The sequence below is a fragment of the Xiphophorus hellerii genome, chromosome 17, assembly GCF_003331165.1.
Source record: "Xiphophorus hellerii strain 12219 chromosome 17, Xiphophorus_hellerii-4.1, whole genome shotgun sequence".
NCBI classification, from domain to species: domain Eukaryota; kingdom Metazoa; phylum Chordata; class Actinopteri; order Cyprinodontiformes; family Poeciliidae; genus Xiphophorus; species Xiphophorus hellerii.
This window is the reverse complement of record NC_045688.1, coordinates 13,572,651-13,588,331: the sequence shown is the minus strand read 5'-3', so window position 1 is coordinate 13,588,331 and position 15,681 is coordinate 13,572,651. Positions and strand designations below refer to the sequence as shown.

The 15,681-nt window shown below is 40.1% G+C and overlaps 1 protein-coding gene across 2 annotated transcripts; it reads left to right on the top strand.

Annotated features, from left to right (window-relative positions):
• Positions 1-2,252: 2,252 nt before the first annotated feature.
• Positions 2,253-15,655, top strand: trim24 (tripartite motif containing 24). Of its 2 annotated transcripts, none has more exons than XM_032589393.1 (19): positions 2,253-2,943; positions 3,988-4,106; positions 4,238-4,385; positions 5,224-5,356; positions 5,520-5,636; positions 6,312-6,426; positions 6,507-6,653; positions 7,582-7,696; positions 8,504-8,646; positions 8,754-8,972; positions 9,898-10,011; positions 10,097-10,247; positions 10,344-10,401; positions 10,481-10,601; positions 10,699-10,991; positions 12,101-12,212; positions 12,350-12,424; positions 13,303-13,458; positions 13,572-15,655. In XM_032589393.1, exons 1-19 carry the CDS (start codon positions 2,697-2,699, stop codon positions 14,088-14,090), a joined length of 3,102 nt encoding a protein of 1,033 aa, XP_032445284.1. In that variant the 5' UTR covers positions 2,253-2,696; the 3' UTR covers positions 14,091-15,655. The 2 variants fall into 2 exon arrangements, with proteins under 2 accessions (XP_032445284.1, XP_032445283.1); XM_032589392.1 differs by having other exon boundaries at positions 2,697-2,943; positions 8,727-8,972.
• The last annotated feature ends 26 nt before the right edge of the window (positions 15,656-15,681 follow it).

Sequence of the window (15,681 nt, the reverse complement as noted above, 5' to 3'; positions counted from 1 at the left end):
CCTGAAGTATCTGACACACTTCCTAAGCAGACGGGACACGCCCAGCTCGCGTTGAACGTTCAGTCACCCGATTGTTGCCACGAACGTTCGCCAGAGGGTCAAAATGAAATGAAATGAATGAAACTGAACGATGAAATTAAAATGAAGAGAAAAGAAAAGACATGGAATGAATTTTAACGTCCGCTGAACGGTGCTTGCGGACGTTGGAGGTCCGTTTGCTGACATACACACCAACCGGCAATTTGTTCAATTTCATCTGGATTTTTACGTTCGCCGAACCTCAAACTCGACCTGTATTAATTACATTAAGGACTGCCAAGGTAGAAGTAATTATAAAAACTTTACTCTGCTACAATTGTATGTAAATTGTACATACAATTCGCTCTGCCCCCCAACTCTGGAACTCCCTACCACCTCATCTTAGAAACATAAATTCATTCCCTAAATTTAAAACCGAACTTAAAACACACCTTTTTAGATCTGCCTTTTCAACATGACACAATTGGTTTGCTTGATTTTTATATAGATTTTTACATAGATTTACATATAGATTTTATATAGATACATTGTTGTGTATTTATTCTACCTACTTTTAATTGCTATATTTTATTGTTTTTGCTATTTTTCGTTCTCTGTACGGTGTCCTTGAGTGCCAGAAAGGCGCCTTTCAAATAAAATGTATTATTATTATTATTATTAAATAAGAGGCATTATCAGTAAAACTTTTATTAGAAACTGTACATCGATTTGAATGCAGTGGGATTTGAAGGCTTTCAAATAAAAAAATAAAATAAAATAACGATTTTAACAAACGTCGACATTTCAAAGCATGCAATGCTTTGAAAATCACATTAGGACCAGAATGTAGTATCCACAAGATAGAGTATCACTACTTCAATATATTTTACATCAATAATAAGTATCCACCCAAGAAACAACTTGAAATGCTACTCAATTTCCGAATAACTGATCAGAGCATCTAATTTAATATTCTTAAATGATGTCAGAAGGACTAAAAGTATAAAGCTATGTGGAAAGTTTTGTATTTCACAGACAAATATTTTTAAAACAAAAATGTAAAAAACAATTACAAAATATAAAATCACACCAGAAAAAAAAACACTTCTCCAAATAAGAATAATGACATATATATACAGTATATATATATATATATATATATATATATATATATATATATATATATACATATATATATTTGTTTATTCAAAACTATTGACAATATATAGGTTATTGTATCTTTATCACCTTCAAATGTCTCAGGAGAATTCGCAGAGAGAAATTAAGACCAGAACAAAGTTTGTCCAAAAACTTGCTCATTTAACTTAGTAAAGTAATAAGTTACTACCCACCTCTGCTTAGAATAATATGCAGATAGGCATATAAATGCCCGGGTAATAATTAGTAGCATAATGGACTGTTAGCTTCATGACTAATATTGTACTTAAATTAGACCTAACATTATATCTCCCAAATGCCTCTAGAGTTTGTTGGAAAATATGTCTGTGAGTCTTTCACATTTGGCAGCCTCCTGTACTAATGTCTTTCTTTCCCTTAATCTATTTTTGTCGGTCTCTTATCCATTTTTGCCGGTTACCCAGCTATGCCCGCTTCTCCACCCCGCATATAAGTACGTAGGAAATTGATTAATTTAAAGCTGCTGACTTTAATGCGTAGTTTGTCCTTAATGGGACACCGTAGCCGCAAACTCCAGCTGCGCTGCAGGGTTCAAGTACTGTGGTTTTGGTGTTATGGGAATTACGGATTTTTTGGGGGGATCCGGATCAAATGGCTTCACTGAAAGAGCTCTTCCGTCGTTTCACACCCTCTTATTAATGTGTATTCAGAATTGATATTGATTTAGTAGTTGTGCATTAATACATACGAAGAATAATAATCCTATTCGGGACACAAAAATTGTAACTATTTACAAAATGGAGATACATCATCGCCCATCACTTTTTACTGTAAAAATACAAATAAACACAATAAACACCAGTTGTCCCCTGACATTCCTTAGTTTGATCTTGGATTTTGTTTGTCCTTTTAATTTGTGACCATTTGCTTGATTTCCTTTTCTTTATTTTTAGAACCTTTGTAAGCAAGTAATTATAAACTTCAAAGAAAAATGTTTCAAACCACTCATGTGGTCCCCGCCTTTAAGAGTCCAACGAGCACCGGCTTTCATCGTTCATCTCGAAGAGCCGGTATGTCAATCCGACTCGGCCACGAACGACACATAGCCAGTGTTTTGAGAGGAAAAAAAAGAAAGCACGGCGGTTAGCCGATCCCTAATGGACTTGTGAGCCGAAAATATCTTGCGTCTAACCTATTTCTCGTAGATATTGGCACTATTGGATTCTCTGTGTTGCAGGTTAAAAGAAATAACCGCCATAAAGTGGAAATAGTGTTTCTGTCTAACGTTTATGCCTTTGAAGTAAGCTACATTGCTAATCTAGCTCTACAAACGAGCAGCAATAAGCTAACTCGTGTTGTTTCCTTTTTTATTTTACGATTTACTATTTCAGTGAATTCGCGCAGGAGTGAAAACGCCTCTATATGCAACGTTAGCTCACTCTCCCAGTCCAAATGAGTGAAACAAAAGGCTATCTCTTCGATGCTAGGCGAAGGGCTAGCTACATTGATTAACCGGCTGGAGTTATCGTGACGCGACAGAAATGGACGAAAGTGCCGATAACGACGACCTCGTCATCATCGTGGAGAACGAGGCTGAGAGTTTGCCCGCGGGGGAAGAGAAGGTGAAGCAGCTGGGCGCCTTCGGGCTCATGGACACATGTCCCATCTGCAAGCTGAGCTTCCACAACAGGGAGCCCAAACTGCTGCCGTGTCTGCACTCCTTCTGCCGGAGGTGCCTGCCTCCCCCGTTGAGGAGCGCCGAGCCGAGGCGGGACCCGCACGGTCCAGGTGAGGATATTCACTCATCCACAGAGACGGAGCTCAGTTTTTAATCACCGTTTTAACTATGTGTTATGACAAGATATGTCCATTAATCTGCCTGTCTTTAGAGCCAAAATGACAACACGCATTGATGATCCACTCTGTAATGTCAATATTTCATTGAAAATCAAATTATTACTCGTGCGGTTTTACTCCCAATTTGTCAAAATAAGATCTCACAAGAATAAATGGATTAACATTAAAGGTAGAATTTTCAAACTGTGTCGATGTAAACTCTGCTACTGCAAGGAAAAACAGGTCTACTGCATTTTAAGACTTTTCACTCTTAAGAATGATGAGGATTCTTTATCTCTGTTGCTTATGATGGTGTGTGTGTGTGTGTGTGTGTGTGTGTGCTGTAACAAATTGGATGTGATAGATAGAAAGTGGTGCATTGATGTAAAGTTGTAAAAATAAGTTTTGAGTATGTGGAGGCTGACGTTTTTGTCACTCCTGAATCATTTTAGGACCTCATATCGTACCGCCTCACTCTGACGTAGGGTGAGCATTGTTTATCATTTATTGTGGAAAATTTCTTTTGATTTAACGTTGTGATGACAAATTATTGAGAGTAACTAAAAAAAAAAACTAAACCGACAGTGTGATGGCAAATGCTGCTATTTTCTACACTGATTTTTCTACGAGAGCATCAATAAATATCAGTAAATCCAAAAACATGATAAATGCGGTTACTGTGTGCAGTTTATGGATATAAAAAAGTCTTTAAAAAAAAAAAGTGCCATCTTGAAGACGCTTATCTTAAATGAGAATGTTTTTAAAGAACAGTATTTGTGGTGCAGTGAATGCTGTTCCATTCAGTCACAGACAAAAAAACCTGTTACATATATATATATATATATATATATATATATATATAATCTTTATTGTTATCACAATAGCACCAGAAAATATTGTGATAAAATTCCATGTCATTGTCTGACATACATATTTGCAGTAGTATTGCTGGTTAAATAAACCCAATAATTCAATAATGTGTGTTTCCTGCTACAGTTGGTTCCATTCGGTGTCCGGTGTGCGGACAGGAATGCTGGGAGGTTGACGTGTTGGACAACTTCTTTGTCAAGGACTCCGCCGAGGTGCCCAGCAGCACGGTGGAGAAAACCAGCCAGGTTCTGCCTCACAGCCCCTCACCCACTCTTGTCTGAGCGGATCGTCTCGTAAAAAAAATCTTTGCAAATTGTGCGCCTTTCCCGCTCACCTTTTGTTTTCGTTTTTCTCTACGTCCCTCTGCTTCCGCCAGGTGTGCATGAGCTGCGACGACAACACCGAGGCGACGGGCTATTGCGTGGAGTGCGTGGAGTTCCTGTGCTTGACGTGCATCGAGGCGCACCAGAGGGTGAAGTTCACCCGAGACCACACCATACGCCAGAAGGAGGAGATGTCTCCAGGTGGGGCGCAGACGCATCGCAGCGTTCGTGTCCTTCTTATAGTTTGCTCTTTTTAAGAAGGAATACACCGTCTGTTTTGTTTTTTTTCCTTTTGACTGGTTAATGTCAATATGGAGCAACAGCTGGGAGATATAAGCAAAACAAGCAAACACAGTATTCCTGTTTTTATATTTTGATGTTGATTAGATTGCGATTACTTTCATTTTATGATATATTACTGTCCAGTCGGCTTGGTTTCAAACCAAGCGGTGCACAACTATTCAAATTGTGCATTTGAATAGTTCTAAAAGTGTAATATTTATCTGCTGGTAACAGACATTTTGTTTCTCTGTGTGTAGCTGATTGTAATTTATCTAAGTTTGATTAAATAGTTGCTGCTTTTCGTCTCTCCAATCTACTAAAATTATGATTATTTTAGTAATTTATCATTTTATCGACTGTTCTGACGAGTAATTGGATAAAATAAATTGGCACATTCTGCAGTTTCTTTTATTAAACCACTTAAGCTTAATAAGTGCATAAAACCTGCAAATAAATAAATAATTCAATTCCTTTTTTAAAGAACAAAAGTAAACATTTTATTGCCTAACAGGCATAGCTTTCTTTTAGGACTCATCTGTAGCTAAAATGATGCGTCCAATAAGATATGAAATCTCAGCCTTTTCTTCTCGACTTACTATCGATACAAGTGTAGGGCTGACGTGTCGATTATTATTATTTTGATTAACAGATTAATAATTGGGTAGAAGAAAGTGCTTAATAGGAAATGTAAATCTTCCGGCTGCGAAGCTCCAATGTTTCTCATGAACGGATCCTGCTGTGTTCTCCTCCTGCGCAGAGGCTCTAGGCGTGTCCACGCAGAAGCCCGTCTTCTGCGACGTTCACAAGCAGGAGCCGCTGAAGCTGTTCTGCGAGACGTGCGACCGGCTCACGTGTCGAGACTGCCAGCTCCTCAAACACAAGGACCACAAGTAATGTTGCTGATGATTTAGCAAGAAGGGCTGATTTTTGCACGCGAGATGCGGCGACATATGCACCAAACTGCCAGGACGAATCATGACAGATGTATATATTTTTAAAAGTCCTCTTGTCTTATGTTTTACACTCATGTTGTTGTTTTCTTTTTGTGTCTAGCTACCAGTTTTTGGAGGATGCGTACAGGAACCATAAGCAGTATCTGGAAACCATGACGCTGCAGTTGCAGGAAAAGAGAAAAGCCATTGAAGAAGTGTCGAGCTGTATCAACTCCGGGTAAAGTTCTGCAACACGGCTGGATTCAAACGCGTCTTTAAAAGGATTCGTTTTGATTCACTGTGCTTTGGTTACAAGTGTTTGTAATATCGTTGCTACAGTTGGAATTCAGCAGTCAGATATCACCTCTAGCAGCAAATTTGGGTTTTTCACAAAGTTCTAAATCTTTTTTTTTTTTGTAATAACCAAACTACGCAAGATAAGTTTAATTTTTAGACTGAATTCTGCTTTTAAAGGTTGCTGAAGTCCAAAAAGTTCAGAAAAGGAAGATGTGACAGAAAGAGGAAGCTATTGACAACTGGCAGATTTTAATAAAACACATATTAAACATAGAAGTAACTAATACAGAACTACTGAGCCAAAAGCTGAAGAAAAATAGGCTCCAATTTTCTCACAAATGTATGAATTAGCCAAAGAGGTTTTGGGATCGTTTGATGTGAAGCAGTGAAACAAAACCAGGCTAAATGTCTGCTTGATGTTTTTCTGTCTTGCCTTTCTTCTTCCTCAAGGAAGCAGAAAAGAGTTGAATAATTTTGAGTCAATTAAAGTATCTACTTATTCTTGTTTTATTTATTTCAAAACAGCTGACAGTTTCAACCCTAATTAAATAATCATGAGGAGTCAGTCAATTTGGATTCACAACACCAAATTCCCCCTCCGTCTCAACTTCCACAGACTGCAGCAAGTGGAGGAGAACCGGAAAGCTGTGACAAACGAAATAAAGAAGTCCATCTGTAACCTGATCATGGAGATCAACAGGAAGGGAAAGATCCTGATAAACCAGCTCGAGGTGTGTTTGCATTTCCCTTTGAGCCGCTTCCACCAGAAGCCCTCTGGTGACGTTTCAGTGAACACCGCTCTCGCCCTCAGGCGCTGACTAAGGACCACGATTTGGCTCTGAAGAAGCAGCAGGAGGACATCAACGCCCTGACGAGGCAGCTGGATCACGTGATCAGCTTCACCAAGTGGGCGACGGCGAGTCACAGCGGAACGGCTCTGCTGTACTGCAAGAGACTGGTATTATTTCTGTTAGGGCTGCTAGTAATGATTATTTTAGGCATCGATTATTTCTTCTGTTTTTTCAATTAATTGGATAAAACGCAAATAAACAAATAATTCAATTCCTTTTTAAAATTATAAATAATCATTTCACTTCATAAAATGTAATGGCTTCATTCCTTTAATGAACGCTTGATCATTTGTAGCAAAGGATCCATCTTCAGCTAAGAAATACTTTACTTCTGACATCAACATGGGAAAAGCTCAAGATAGTATTACAGTGTAGGGCTGATCCGGTGATTATGTTTTTAATTAATAACTGGATAGGAAAAGCTACTTATTAGCATATATATATCCTAATAAGGATATTAGGATATCCTAATATATATATATATATTTTAAATTTTATTTATTTTATTTTATTTTTTTACAGATTTTGAACTAGGTAAAGCTATAACTATGCCAATTGAGGCAGATGTACAAGAAAAAAAAATAAATTCCATCTTAAATGCAATTATTTGTATAGTTTTGGCTGAATTACTGTTGTGAGTGTGTTGTTCTTTCAGAAAATGTCCTTTTTTAGATTCTGTAAACTGTAACGACCAATCAAGTGCTGAATTAGTTGCCGATTACTTCAGTAATGAACTAATCACGATTGATCAAGTTAATCATTTCAGGCCTAATTTTAACCTGGAACATTTATTTAGTGGTAGGGAGAAATTGTGGTAAAAATATAAAATGATAATGAGATCAATCATCCTGAATTTAGATGTTGTTGGGTTTTTTTTTTAAATTAATACATTTATTTGTCTTGTTGACCATTGATTGGCTTGTGCTGAACCTTTGGGTTGTTTCAGATGCTCGTTCAGCGTTGTGGGTTGTAGCTGAAAACTTTTTGTCATGTCTGCTCTCTAGTTTTTAACATCCCCGTCTCTCCACCTCTCAGATCCTCTACCAGATCCACTACCTGATGAGAACGAGCTACAACCCGTCCATCGTCCCGCAGAGCTCGGTTCGCTTCCAGTGCCGGTCGGGCTTCTGGGCCTCAAACGTAGACCTCGGTACGTCTGTTTTCAGCTAACTTTTTTTTTTTTGTCCCTCTCTTTTCGTGTAGAGCCCAGCAGAGGCTTTAAGTTGCAGAAAACTAAACAGGAATGTAAGTTTACATATCATTACATTCAGTTCTTTGTGAGGTCAATTCACGTTTTTATCAGGGGCTTTTTCTCTTGGATGCATCCAGATCTAGTTTATAAGACATTTTGTTCTTTTATCTATGTATGTCAGAGCGTGTTAATCTCATCTGACCTACATGATGGTTGTTTTATGTTATTGTTTTCAACTACTCTATCCTTTTTGTTTCTGAGCTTTTGGGAACCAAACAGATTTAAAGGAAAACACATCACAGAAGAAGTTGTTTTGAATTTTGTAGCAATTTTTAAACTGGATTCTGATCATTTTCATCACACATCTCACTCTTCAGTTGTGTGTTTTTTACACATATGTATGTAAAAGCAAAACTGAGTGTAGAAAATTTTAGATTTTTCTTTCAATCAAATCTCAAAGTAAAATAAATAAAAAGTGCTTTTTCATCAATTTATTACACCTTTTATCTTTGATCACAATTAGGGAAATGTTTTGTACTTGCATAATTATCCAAAGCCTAATAAAAGTGATAAATTAGTTACACATTTACTTTTCGTATTATAGAAAGGAAACATTCCTTCCTGTGGAAAAGCACTTGGAGACAGTAGAGAGAAGAACCTCCATTCCAACAGAATGGAAACGGAAATAAGAAACCGAATGTGTGTCCTTCTGCAGCTGTCGTAGAAACATGTTGGTAATTTCTCGTCATCGTCGTTTCCTTGCAGGTTCGCTGGTGGTCGAGCGATGTCCAGGGAGGCCCCCCATCCCCAGCCATCAGCAGGGTCCCAGACCGGAGGCCCCGACCGGGGGTCTTTCCCTCGCAGCAGCACAGCAGCGACAAAGCACTCTAGCTCAGCTCCAAATGCAGGTAACATTATTTTTATTTTTTTTTTACTCATTTTAAATACTAGATTTTTACTAACCTGTTGAATCACCACCCCGTCCAAGGTTGACAAGCTCTCCCACCATCCTCAGAGGCAGCCCCCTCCTAACCACTGGTCCTGGTATCAAAATGTCAGGCTCCAAGCTCCTCCAGGCCCCCCTCCACCTACCAGAGCCATTCATGGAGGATCTTCTCCCTCCCAAGTTCCCCCCAGCTTGGTGCAGCCTGGACGCAGGTACGGGAACAGCCATTCAAACCCTAGGAGCCCTCCGGCGTCCATGATTCAGAGCCCAGGCTACGGAGCTTCACAGGTAATTTGGTGGATGTACATTTGTACAGTTACTTCCAAAATTATTCATACCCCTTGAAGAAGTTTTCAAATTTGTCAATGTGAAAACAAGCAGCCTTTAAAAGGTGATTCATAATCGTGGAGCAGAAGGGAAATGATGCGTGGGTTTCAAAGTTGTTTGACGAATAAAAATATGAAAAGTGGCGATTTTTAGTCATGCACACAACTAGGGTTGTACGATATGTGGTTAAAGTTTTATTGCAACATTTTGCAGTCCTAATGTGAGAACAATAAAAGCGACAGAACTATTTATTACTTATTTTATTGGTGACTGTCTGACTACGACTGTGTGTCACAGCAATTACAGCCCCACAAACACAAAAACTCCTCTTGGAAACATTCCCATTTGTAATTTGCTTCTTTAAGACAGCAGTAACATAAAGAAGTGTGACTTATCCTACTCATCTGCACACAGTAACTGCATTAAATTAGATTTTCAAATTTATTGGTATTTATTGGTGCTCTCATTGAACAGTCTAGAAACTTTTAAAAATAACAGTACCGACAATTTCTTTTAACGTCAATAATTAGAATTTATCGTGAGAATAACAAATCAAAGTTGTTGCGATAGGAAATTTATCATAAGTAAAGTACTTCATTCAACAGTCGGATGTTGAATGAAGTACTTTTTGTGTCATATCCTTATCTTATCTATTTCTTTTCTCCAAAGTAAAAATTGCACACTTAGCAGCACATATAAACTATAACATAGGTGAACTACTTAAAGTTATTATGCGATATCTTTAAAATGTCTCATTTTTGAATTTGTAAATGAGTCACAGGGTTTATGTTTTTTAACCTCTTTCTTTCTTAAAGTAAGTATTAAAAAATAGACTTGTATTATATTGGACGATAAACTCACTTACTTTTTTGCGCGTTTCTTCTAGTCTCTACGAGAACTAATCCACAGCTCCGCATTCCCCCCTAAACCCATCGACATATCGCAGGGCGCTCCCCGCTTCCCGCAGCCTCTGTCGGCTCCCCAGGCCGCTCTGCACCAGGTTGGTAACAAGAACATCCGACGTGAACTTGAAAAGTATTATTTCAAGCTTTAATAAAATAATAAAATAAAAATGGGTCCCTCAGAGATGCATGCCGGAGTCGTCCCTCCTAAAGAGGAGCGATGCCGGTCTGCCCGTCCCGACCGTCAGCATCTCCGTCCCAAAACCCAGCATGGGTTTGGGTCTGGCAGCCGGAAGCTCAGAAAAAAGCAGCAGCTCGTTTGGTCATGTGACAGGTCTGTGCTTTTGTTTGCCAACTTTGTCTCAAGTTGGTTTTTTTAAAATTATTATTATTTTTATGTGACATCCAATTGTTTAAACGGCGCTCTCAGGTCAAGGAGGGCAGTACTCGCCGTTGGCAAAGCCGTCCTCTTCTGACAGAACCGCAGGGTAAGAAGGTGTTGGACTTATCAGGAGTTTTCTGAGCAGAACTCAGAATCTTAGTGCCTCTTTAATTTTCACTCTGAAGGTCGACGTCCTGGAGGTCAGCGCCTCCATCAGCCCCCGCGCCGAAGCGAAGAAGGAGGATGTCTCCGGGGCCCGTAATCGTCATCAAGGATGAACCCGAAGACGAGGACGAAGTTCGTTTTGTAAGCGAAGTGGCCCGATTCTTTCAAATCCAGACGTAATTCCATCCCAGCTGTGCTGACGACGTATTATTTTTGTTGTTGTTTTTGCCGTCCACAGGTGCAATCCAGCAGCGGGTCGAGCCTACCGGACAGCAGCACCGGCACTCAGTCGAAGCCCCGGCCGCCGCCGAAGGGACTTGTGGCATCCACGACCCCGGCGTCCACCTCCGTCAGCGAGTGCAATCAGACCCAGTCGCAGCCCGACCCGGAAAAGAAACCAGTGCCAGAGGACGACCCCAACGAGGACTGGTGCGCCGTGTGTCAGAACGGTGGGGAACTGCTCTGCTGCGACAAGTGCCCCAAAGTTTTCCACCTTTCCTGCCACATTCCGGCTCTGAACGAGTCGCCGAGGTGAGACACGGATCAGCTTTTAAAAGAATCGAACTTTGTTTGTATTGGAGCCAAGTATGTGTATTTTTGGTCACTACATGGGGCTGTCGGCTCCAGTATATGAACCGAGAAGTGACAGGTAGTTGACAGGTGTTCAACGCGGAAGGGCATACAAGTTTTTGACTGCTGAGGCGGAGTCATTGTTAACACTGTTGCCGTGTATCGTGGAATAAATGGATTTTGTTCACAAATGGTTCATCTGACTGGAACAAATTTGGAATTTGGACTACAAGAAGATCTCTGGGATTTACTTTACGCGATCAACAGGCACAACGTTGGCCACTCAGCGTGTCAAAACTAAGCAGCAATGGATCAACACTTAACTAGTGCAGTATTAAACTGGCTAGTACAATTGAAATGTCACCTTTAGTTATGTCTCAATCGAAAACATCAGCAATCTGACCAACAATTGGCATATGGTTTTGAAAAGTTTTTGCTTGCAAAAACTTTAATGGTGCTGCTTTTTTTTCCAACCCCTCTGAGATGGTTTAAGGGTAAATCTGTACCAGATTTGTATATTTTGTAGACACTCAAAAGTTTCTTTGTTAAATAGGAGAGCATCAGTAGCTGCGTTTCCATTACAAATGTGTGCAAAACTTTGTCCGCTTATGTCAAAAAGCACAATTTTGCAATAGGGGCGTTTCCATTAAATAAGAAACGCAATTAAAATCACACGTGAATATATTTGTTCACGCAATAAGTCATTTAAAAACAAGCTGCGCCATCATCATCCAACAACTTTGTGTTGTGTTGTCTTCTTCGTAGTTTCCTCCACTAGTGACATCTGGTTATTGATTGCATGACTTGTGTGATGCAAAAATACATTCATTTCAATACGTCAGAAAAACCACCACATGTTAGCATAAAAACCTTTGCATGTTGCAAAAAAGGGTGTTGGTGTCTGGTTGTTTTTCTGCGTTCATCCAGCAACTAAAAACAATCGTAATTCCATTGAAAAATGTTTGACAGCTGATGTTGAAGTTCTTTTTGTGGTGAAAGACTCTTTGTCCCAACGCTTGCAGCACACTTTTTAACATCTGTGTTCTGTCTGTGTCTTTCCCTCTCTTCAGCGGTGAGTGGTTTTGCTCTTTCTGCCGGGACCCAGAGTCACCAGAGATGGAGTACGACTGCGACAGAGGGAGCGGGCCGGCCTCCGAAAACTTCCCCTCTGTGGACAAAAGGGTATTTTAAACCCTCTACTGCTTCCATTTTCACACTATTGCTCACTTCTTCCTATCAACCCATTAATGAAAAATATTCTCTTTTAGGATAAATAATAAAGGAGCATCTCGTGACTCTGATGTTTTTCTTGATTCTAGAAATGCGAGCGACTGCTGCTACGCTTGTTCAGCAACGACGTCAGCACAGACTTCCAGCAGCCTGCGTCTCCATCGGTAACCCTCTGCAGTCGATATTCATGCAGTTTATTTGTACTAATTAGTGTTGGTGGACGAATGGATTCTGTCTACATTACGGGAAATCAGTCATTCTGTCCAATCAACCTTTCATTGACACATCTGTTCGTCCAACTGTCTAACTGTCCAACCAACCGTGGATAGATGTTTGTCCATCTATCCATTTATCCAACCAAACTACCAACCATCCGTCCATTTGTTTGTTCATCCATTCATTTGTCCATCTAACCAGCCATCTTTCTGTCAATCCATGTCATTTTTTTCTATTTACTACATCAGCTCTTATTTATCATTTTAGTTATATTTATGTTGGGGTGAGTTTCATTCATCCAACCAATCAACTCTCCATCCTTCCAGTCAGCCCTTCATTTATCCATTTGTCCATCCATCCAACCGTCCGTCCATTTGTCCATTAGTTCATCCAGCCAACCCTGCGTACGTCCAACCAACCATCTAACCATTCATCCCACCATTTGTTCATCCATTCATCCGTCTGTCCATCAGTGAAACATCAGTCCCAAACTGAATGTGACCTTAGCTTAAGTTTGTCCCTTCATCTTTCCATCCATCCTTTCATCCATCTACATAACCCAGTCATCCATCCCTTCATTTGCCGAGGCATCTGCTCTTCCGTCCAGAACTTTCTATCTGCTTTCAGCCCAATCGATTGGTCACTTCAGTCGTCCTTCTGTCCACCTGTCCTGTTTTCTTTTTTTTTTTTTTGCTATATTCAAAATCCATAGTGACTCGTTGTACTTGTACTAAAAGTAAAAAGTGGTGGATTACGCTACGTGACGGAGAAACCATGATTCGACCAAAAACAAGTGCAGCAGACCTGAGATGTGCTGCTTTTGTAGGAAACTCGGCGGTACAAGGAGCTAATAAAGACGCCGATGGATTTGACGATGGTGAAGAAAAAACTGCAGTCGAAGGAGGACGAGCGCTACGGAAGCCCGGAGGAGTTTGTTTCTGACGTCAGGCTCATATTTTTCAACTGTGCCAAGTACTACAAGGTGGGTTTCCCTTCCAGTCCTCTGTTGCAAAAAAATTAAATGCTACTTCTGTTCTTGTATTTCTTTTTTTTTTCCTTCAACCTTAAAAAAAGTTGCCCTCTACCTTTTCCAAGGCGACATCCGAGGTTGGGAGTGCCGGCTTGTACCTGGAGGATTACTTCGAGGAGCAGCTGAAGCTCATCTACCCGGACAAGGTCTTCCCAGGAGGGAGAGAGGAGCAGATGATCCCTCCTTTAGAGGACGAGATCGAAGAAGAGGAGGAGCAGCCGATGGAGCCGAGCGCCGCCGCAGCGGAGGACAAGAAACCACAAAGCCCTGCAGGAGACGCAGACGGCGGAATGGTTCCTAAGGAAGAACCGATGGCTCCGGCAGAGAGCGAGAACTTGGAGGAAAGGAGCGAAATGAGTCAAAAGGAGACAGAGGAAGGGACTGCAGACGTAGAGGGAGGCGTTCCTCCTGCAGAGGAGGCGAAGCAAGATGAGAGCATCGATAGTAAGCAGGCGGAAAGCCGCCAATCTTCTGACACGGAAACTAAAGATGGCGGCGAGGACAAGAAGGCGCAGCTGCCTGCGGACGACGCCGAGGACACACCGGACACTTCGGAGAATCCAGCCTCGGAGCAGCAGGGATAGACGGACCCCCCCCAGAATCCAGGAGGATAGATCAGAGATCAGAGAAGTCTTCCAGAGTCACGGCCGTGGCGTCGGCCGCCATTAGATGCAATTAGATCCTTTTTATAACTCGTTTGAAGCGGAGTTGCTGCCGCTGCGTGGGACGGACTCTTAACGGCGGTTTATGCTGCTGGGGCACAACAAAGAGAGTAAACAAACTCTTTGTTCTTTCTTATCTACGACGACTGTGAAAAGCACTCGCACATGAGCTTCTCTGTGGATCGTGTTTAAGTTATGAATTACTGTAAATACGTCTTAATAATGAAAGCACAGTTTCTGAAGTAGGAAAAAACCGCCAAGTTTGGACTCTTAATGCATGAAATATGCTCTTGATATCAATAACCCATGCATTCTAGCCCTTTTGGTTCAAGGTGAACTCATCTTCTGTAGTATTTTTATTTATAGTATTAAAACATAAGTGTAGGATGGCTAAATACTGTAGATTTTGTACAATGTGGTATATGTACAATATACATATATATAAACACAAATGGCAACATTTGTTGCTATTGCTGGTGAAGATCTAAACAAGCGCTTTCATTGGAGGAGCATAATCTGTCATTATGAATGTTTTTTTTAGAACAATTCAAACTTTATCTAAGTGCATTCATTGATTGGGAAGAAACCCTTTGAGAAGAAATAAATTGATTCGGTTTCTTAAAAAATAGGATGAATATACCTTTGTTTCACGTCAAGCCAAAGTAAAAATCTGAAAATGGCATCAGTTACATTTATATTAAATAATTATTGGGTCTCTTTTGATTTTGGTAAAAAAAAACAAAAAAAAAAGTACCTTAGAGATGAACGAAATTGAAAAGAAAAAAAGCTGATTGGTTGTTTCCCTTCACTCTGTGCTGCCAGTTTCCCAAACTTCCAGTTTTATCACAAAGAAGCCTCTTTTTTTTTTTTCCATAAATAAACAACAATCCTAGATTTTATTTGCTCGACTGTTATCGCTCTCAACTTAAGAGATCTGATGTTCAATGCCTCAGTCACAATCAGTTTTCCAACCTTTGACCTTGATCGCTTCATTTTGATTAGATGGAGGGAAGTGCTCACTTCCAGAAAAATAAGTTTTGGCTTATGTGTGACAGCGGAGTCGTTTAGAAAGCAACGGTTTACACGGTTTACACGGCCACTTTACTGCTAAAGGTCGCGACACGATGCCATTAATCAACAACAAAATCAATGTTGAGCATAAAAAGGCTTCCTGAGTTTAGAATATTTGTAATGGAACCAGATTACATGATACACAACTGACTTTTGCATCACAAATTCATATGTACCATCTTCATTTTTGCCTCCGTTTCTAAATACATTCAGTGCGCGAGTGGATAATCCAGGGCACAGAACTAGCAATAGCGTATAATGATGTTAATAATTTGATAGTGAATTATTTTTACTATCAAAATTTGCCGTTTATTCTTTTTCAGATGATGTCACATGACGACAAACTGCAGCAACCTTTATACTGCAAAGAGACATTTCTGCACTTGCTCCTATCAAAATAAAGTCTACATACCACTTACATTTGCAATATATTTTTTATGGG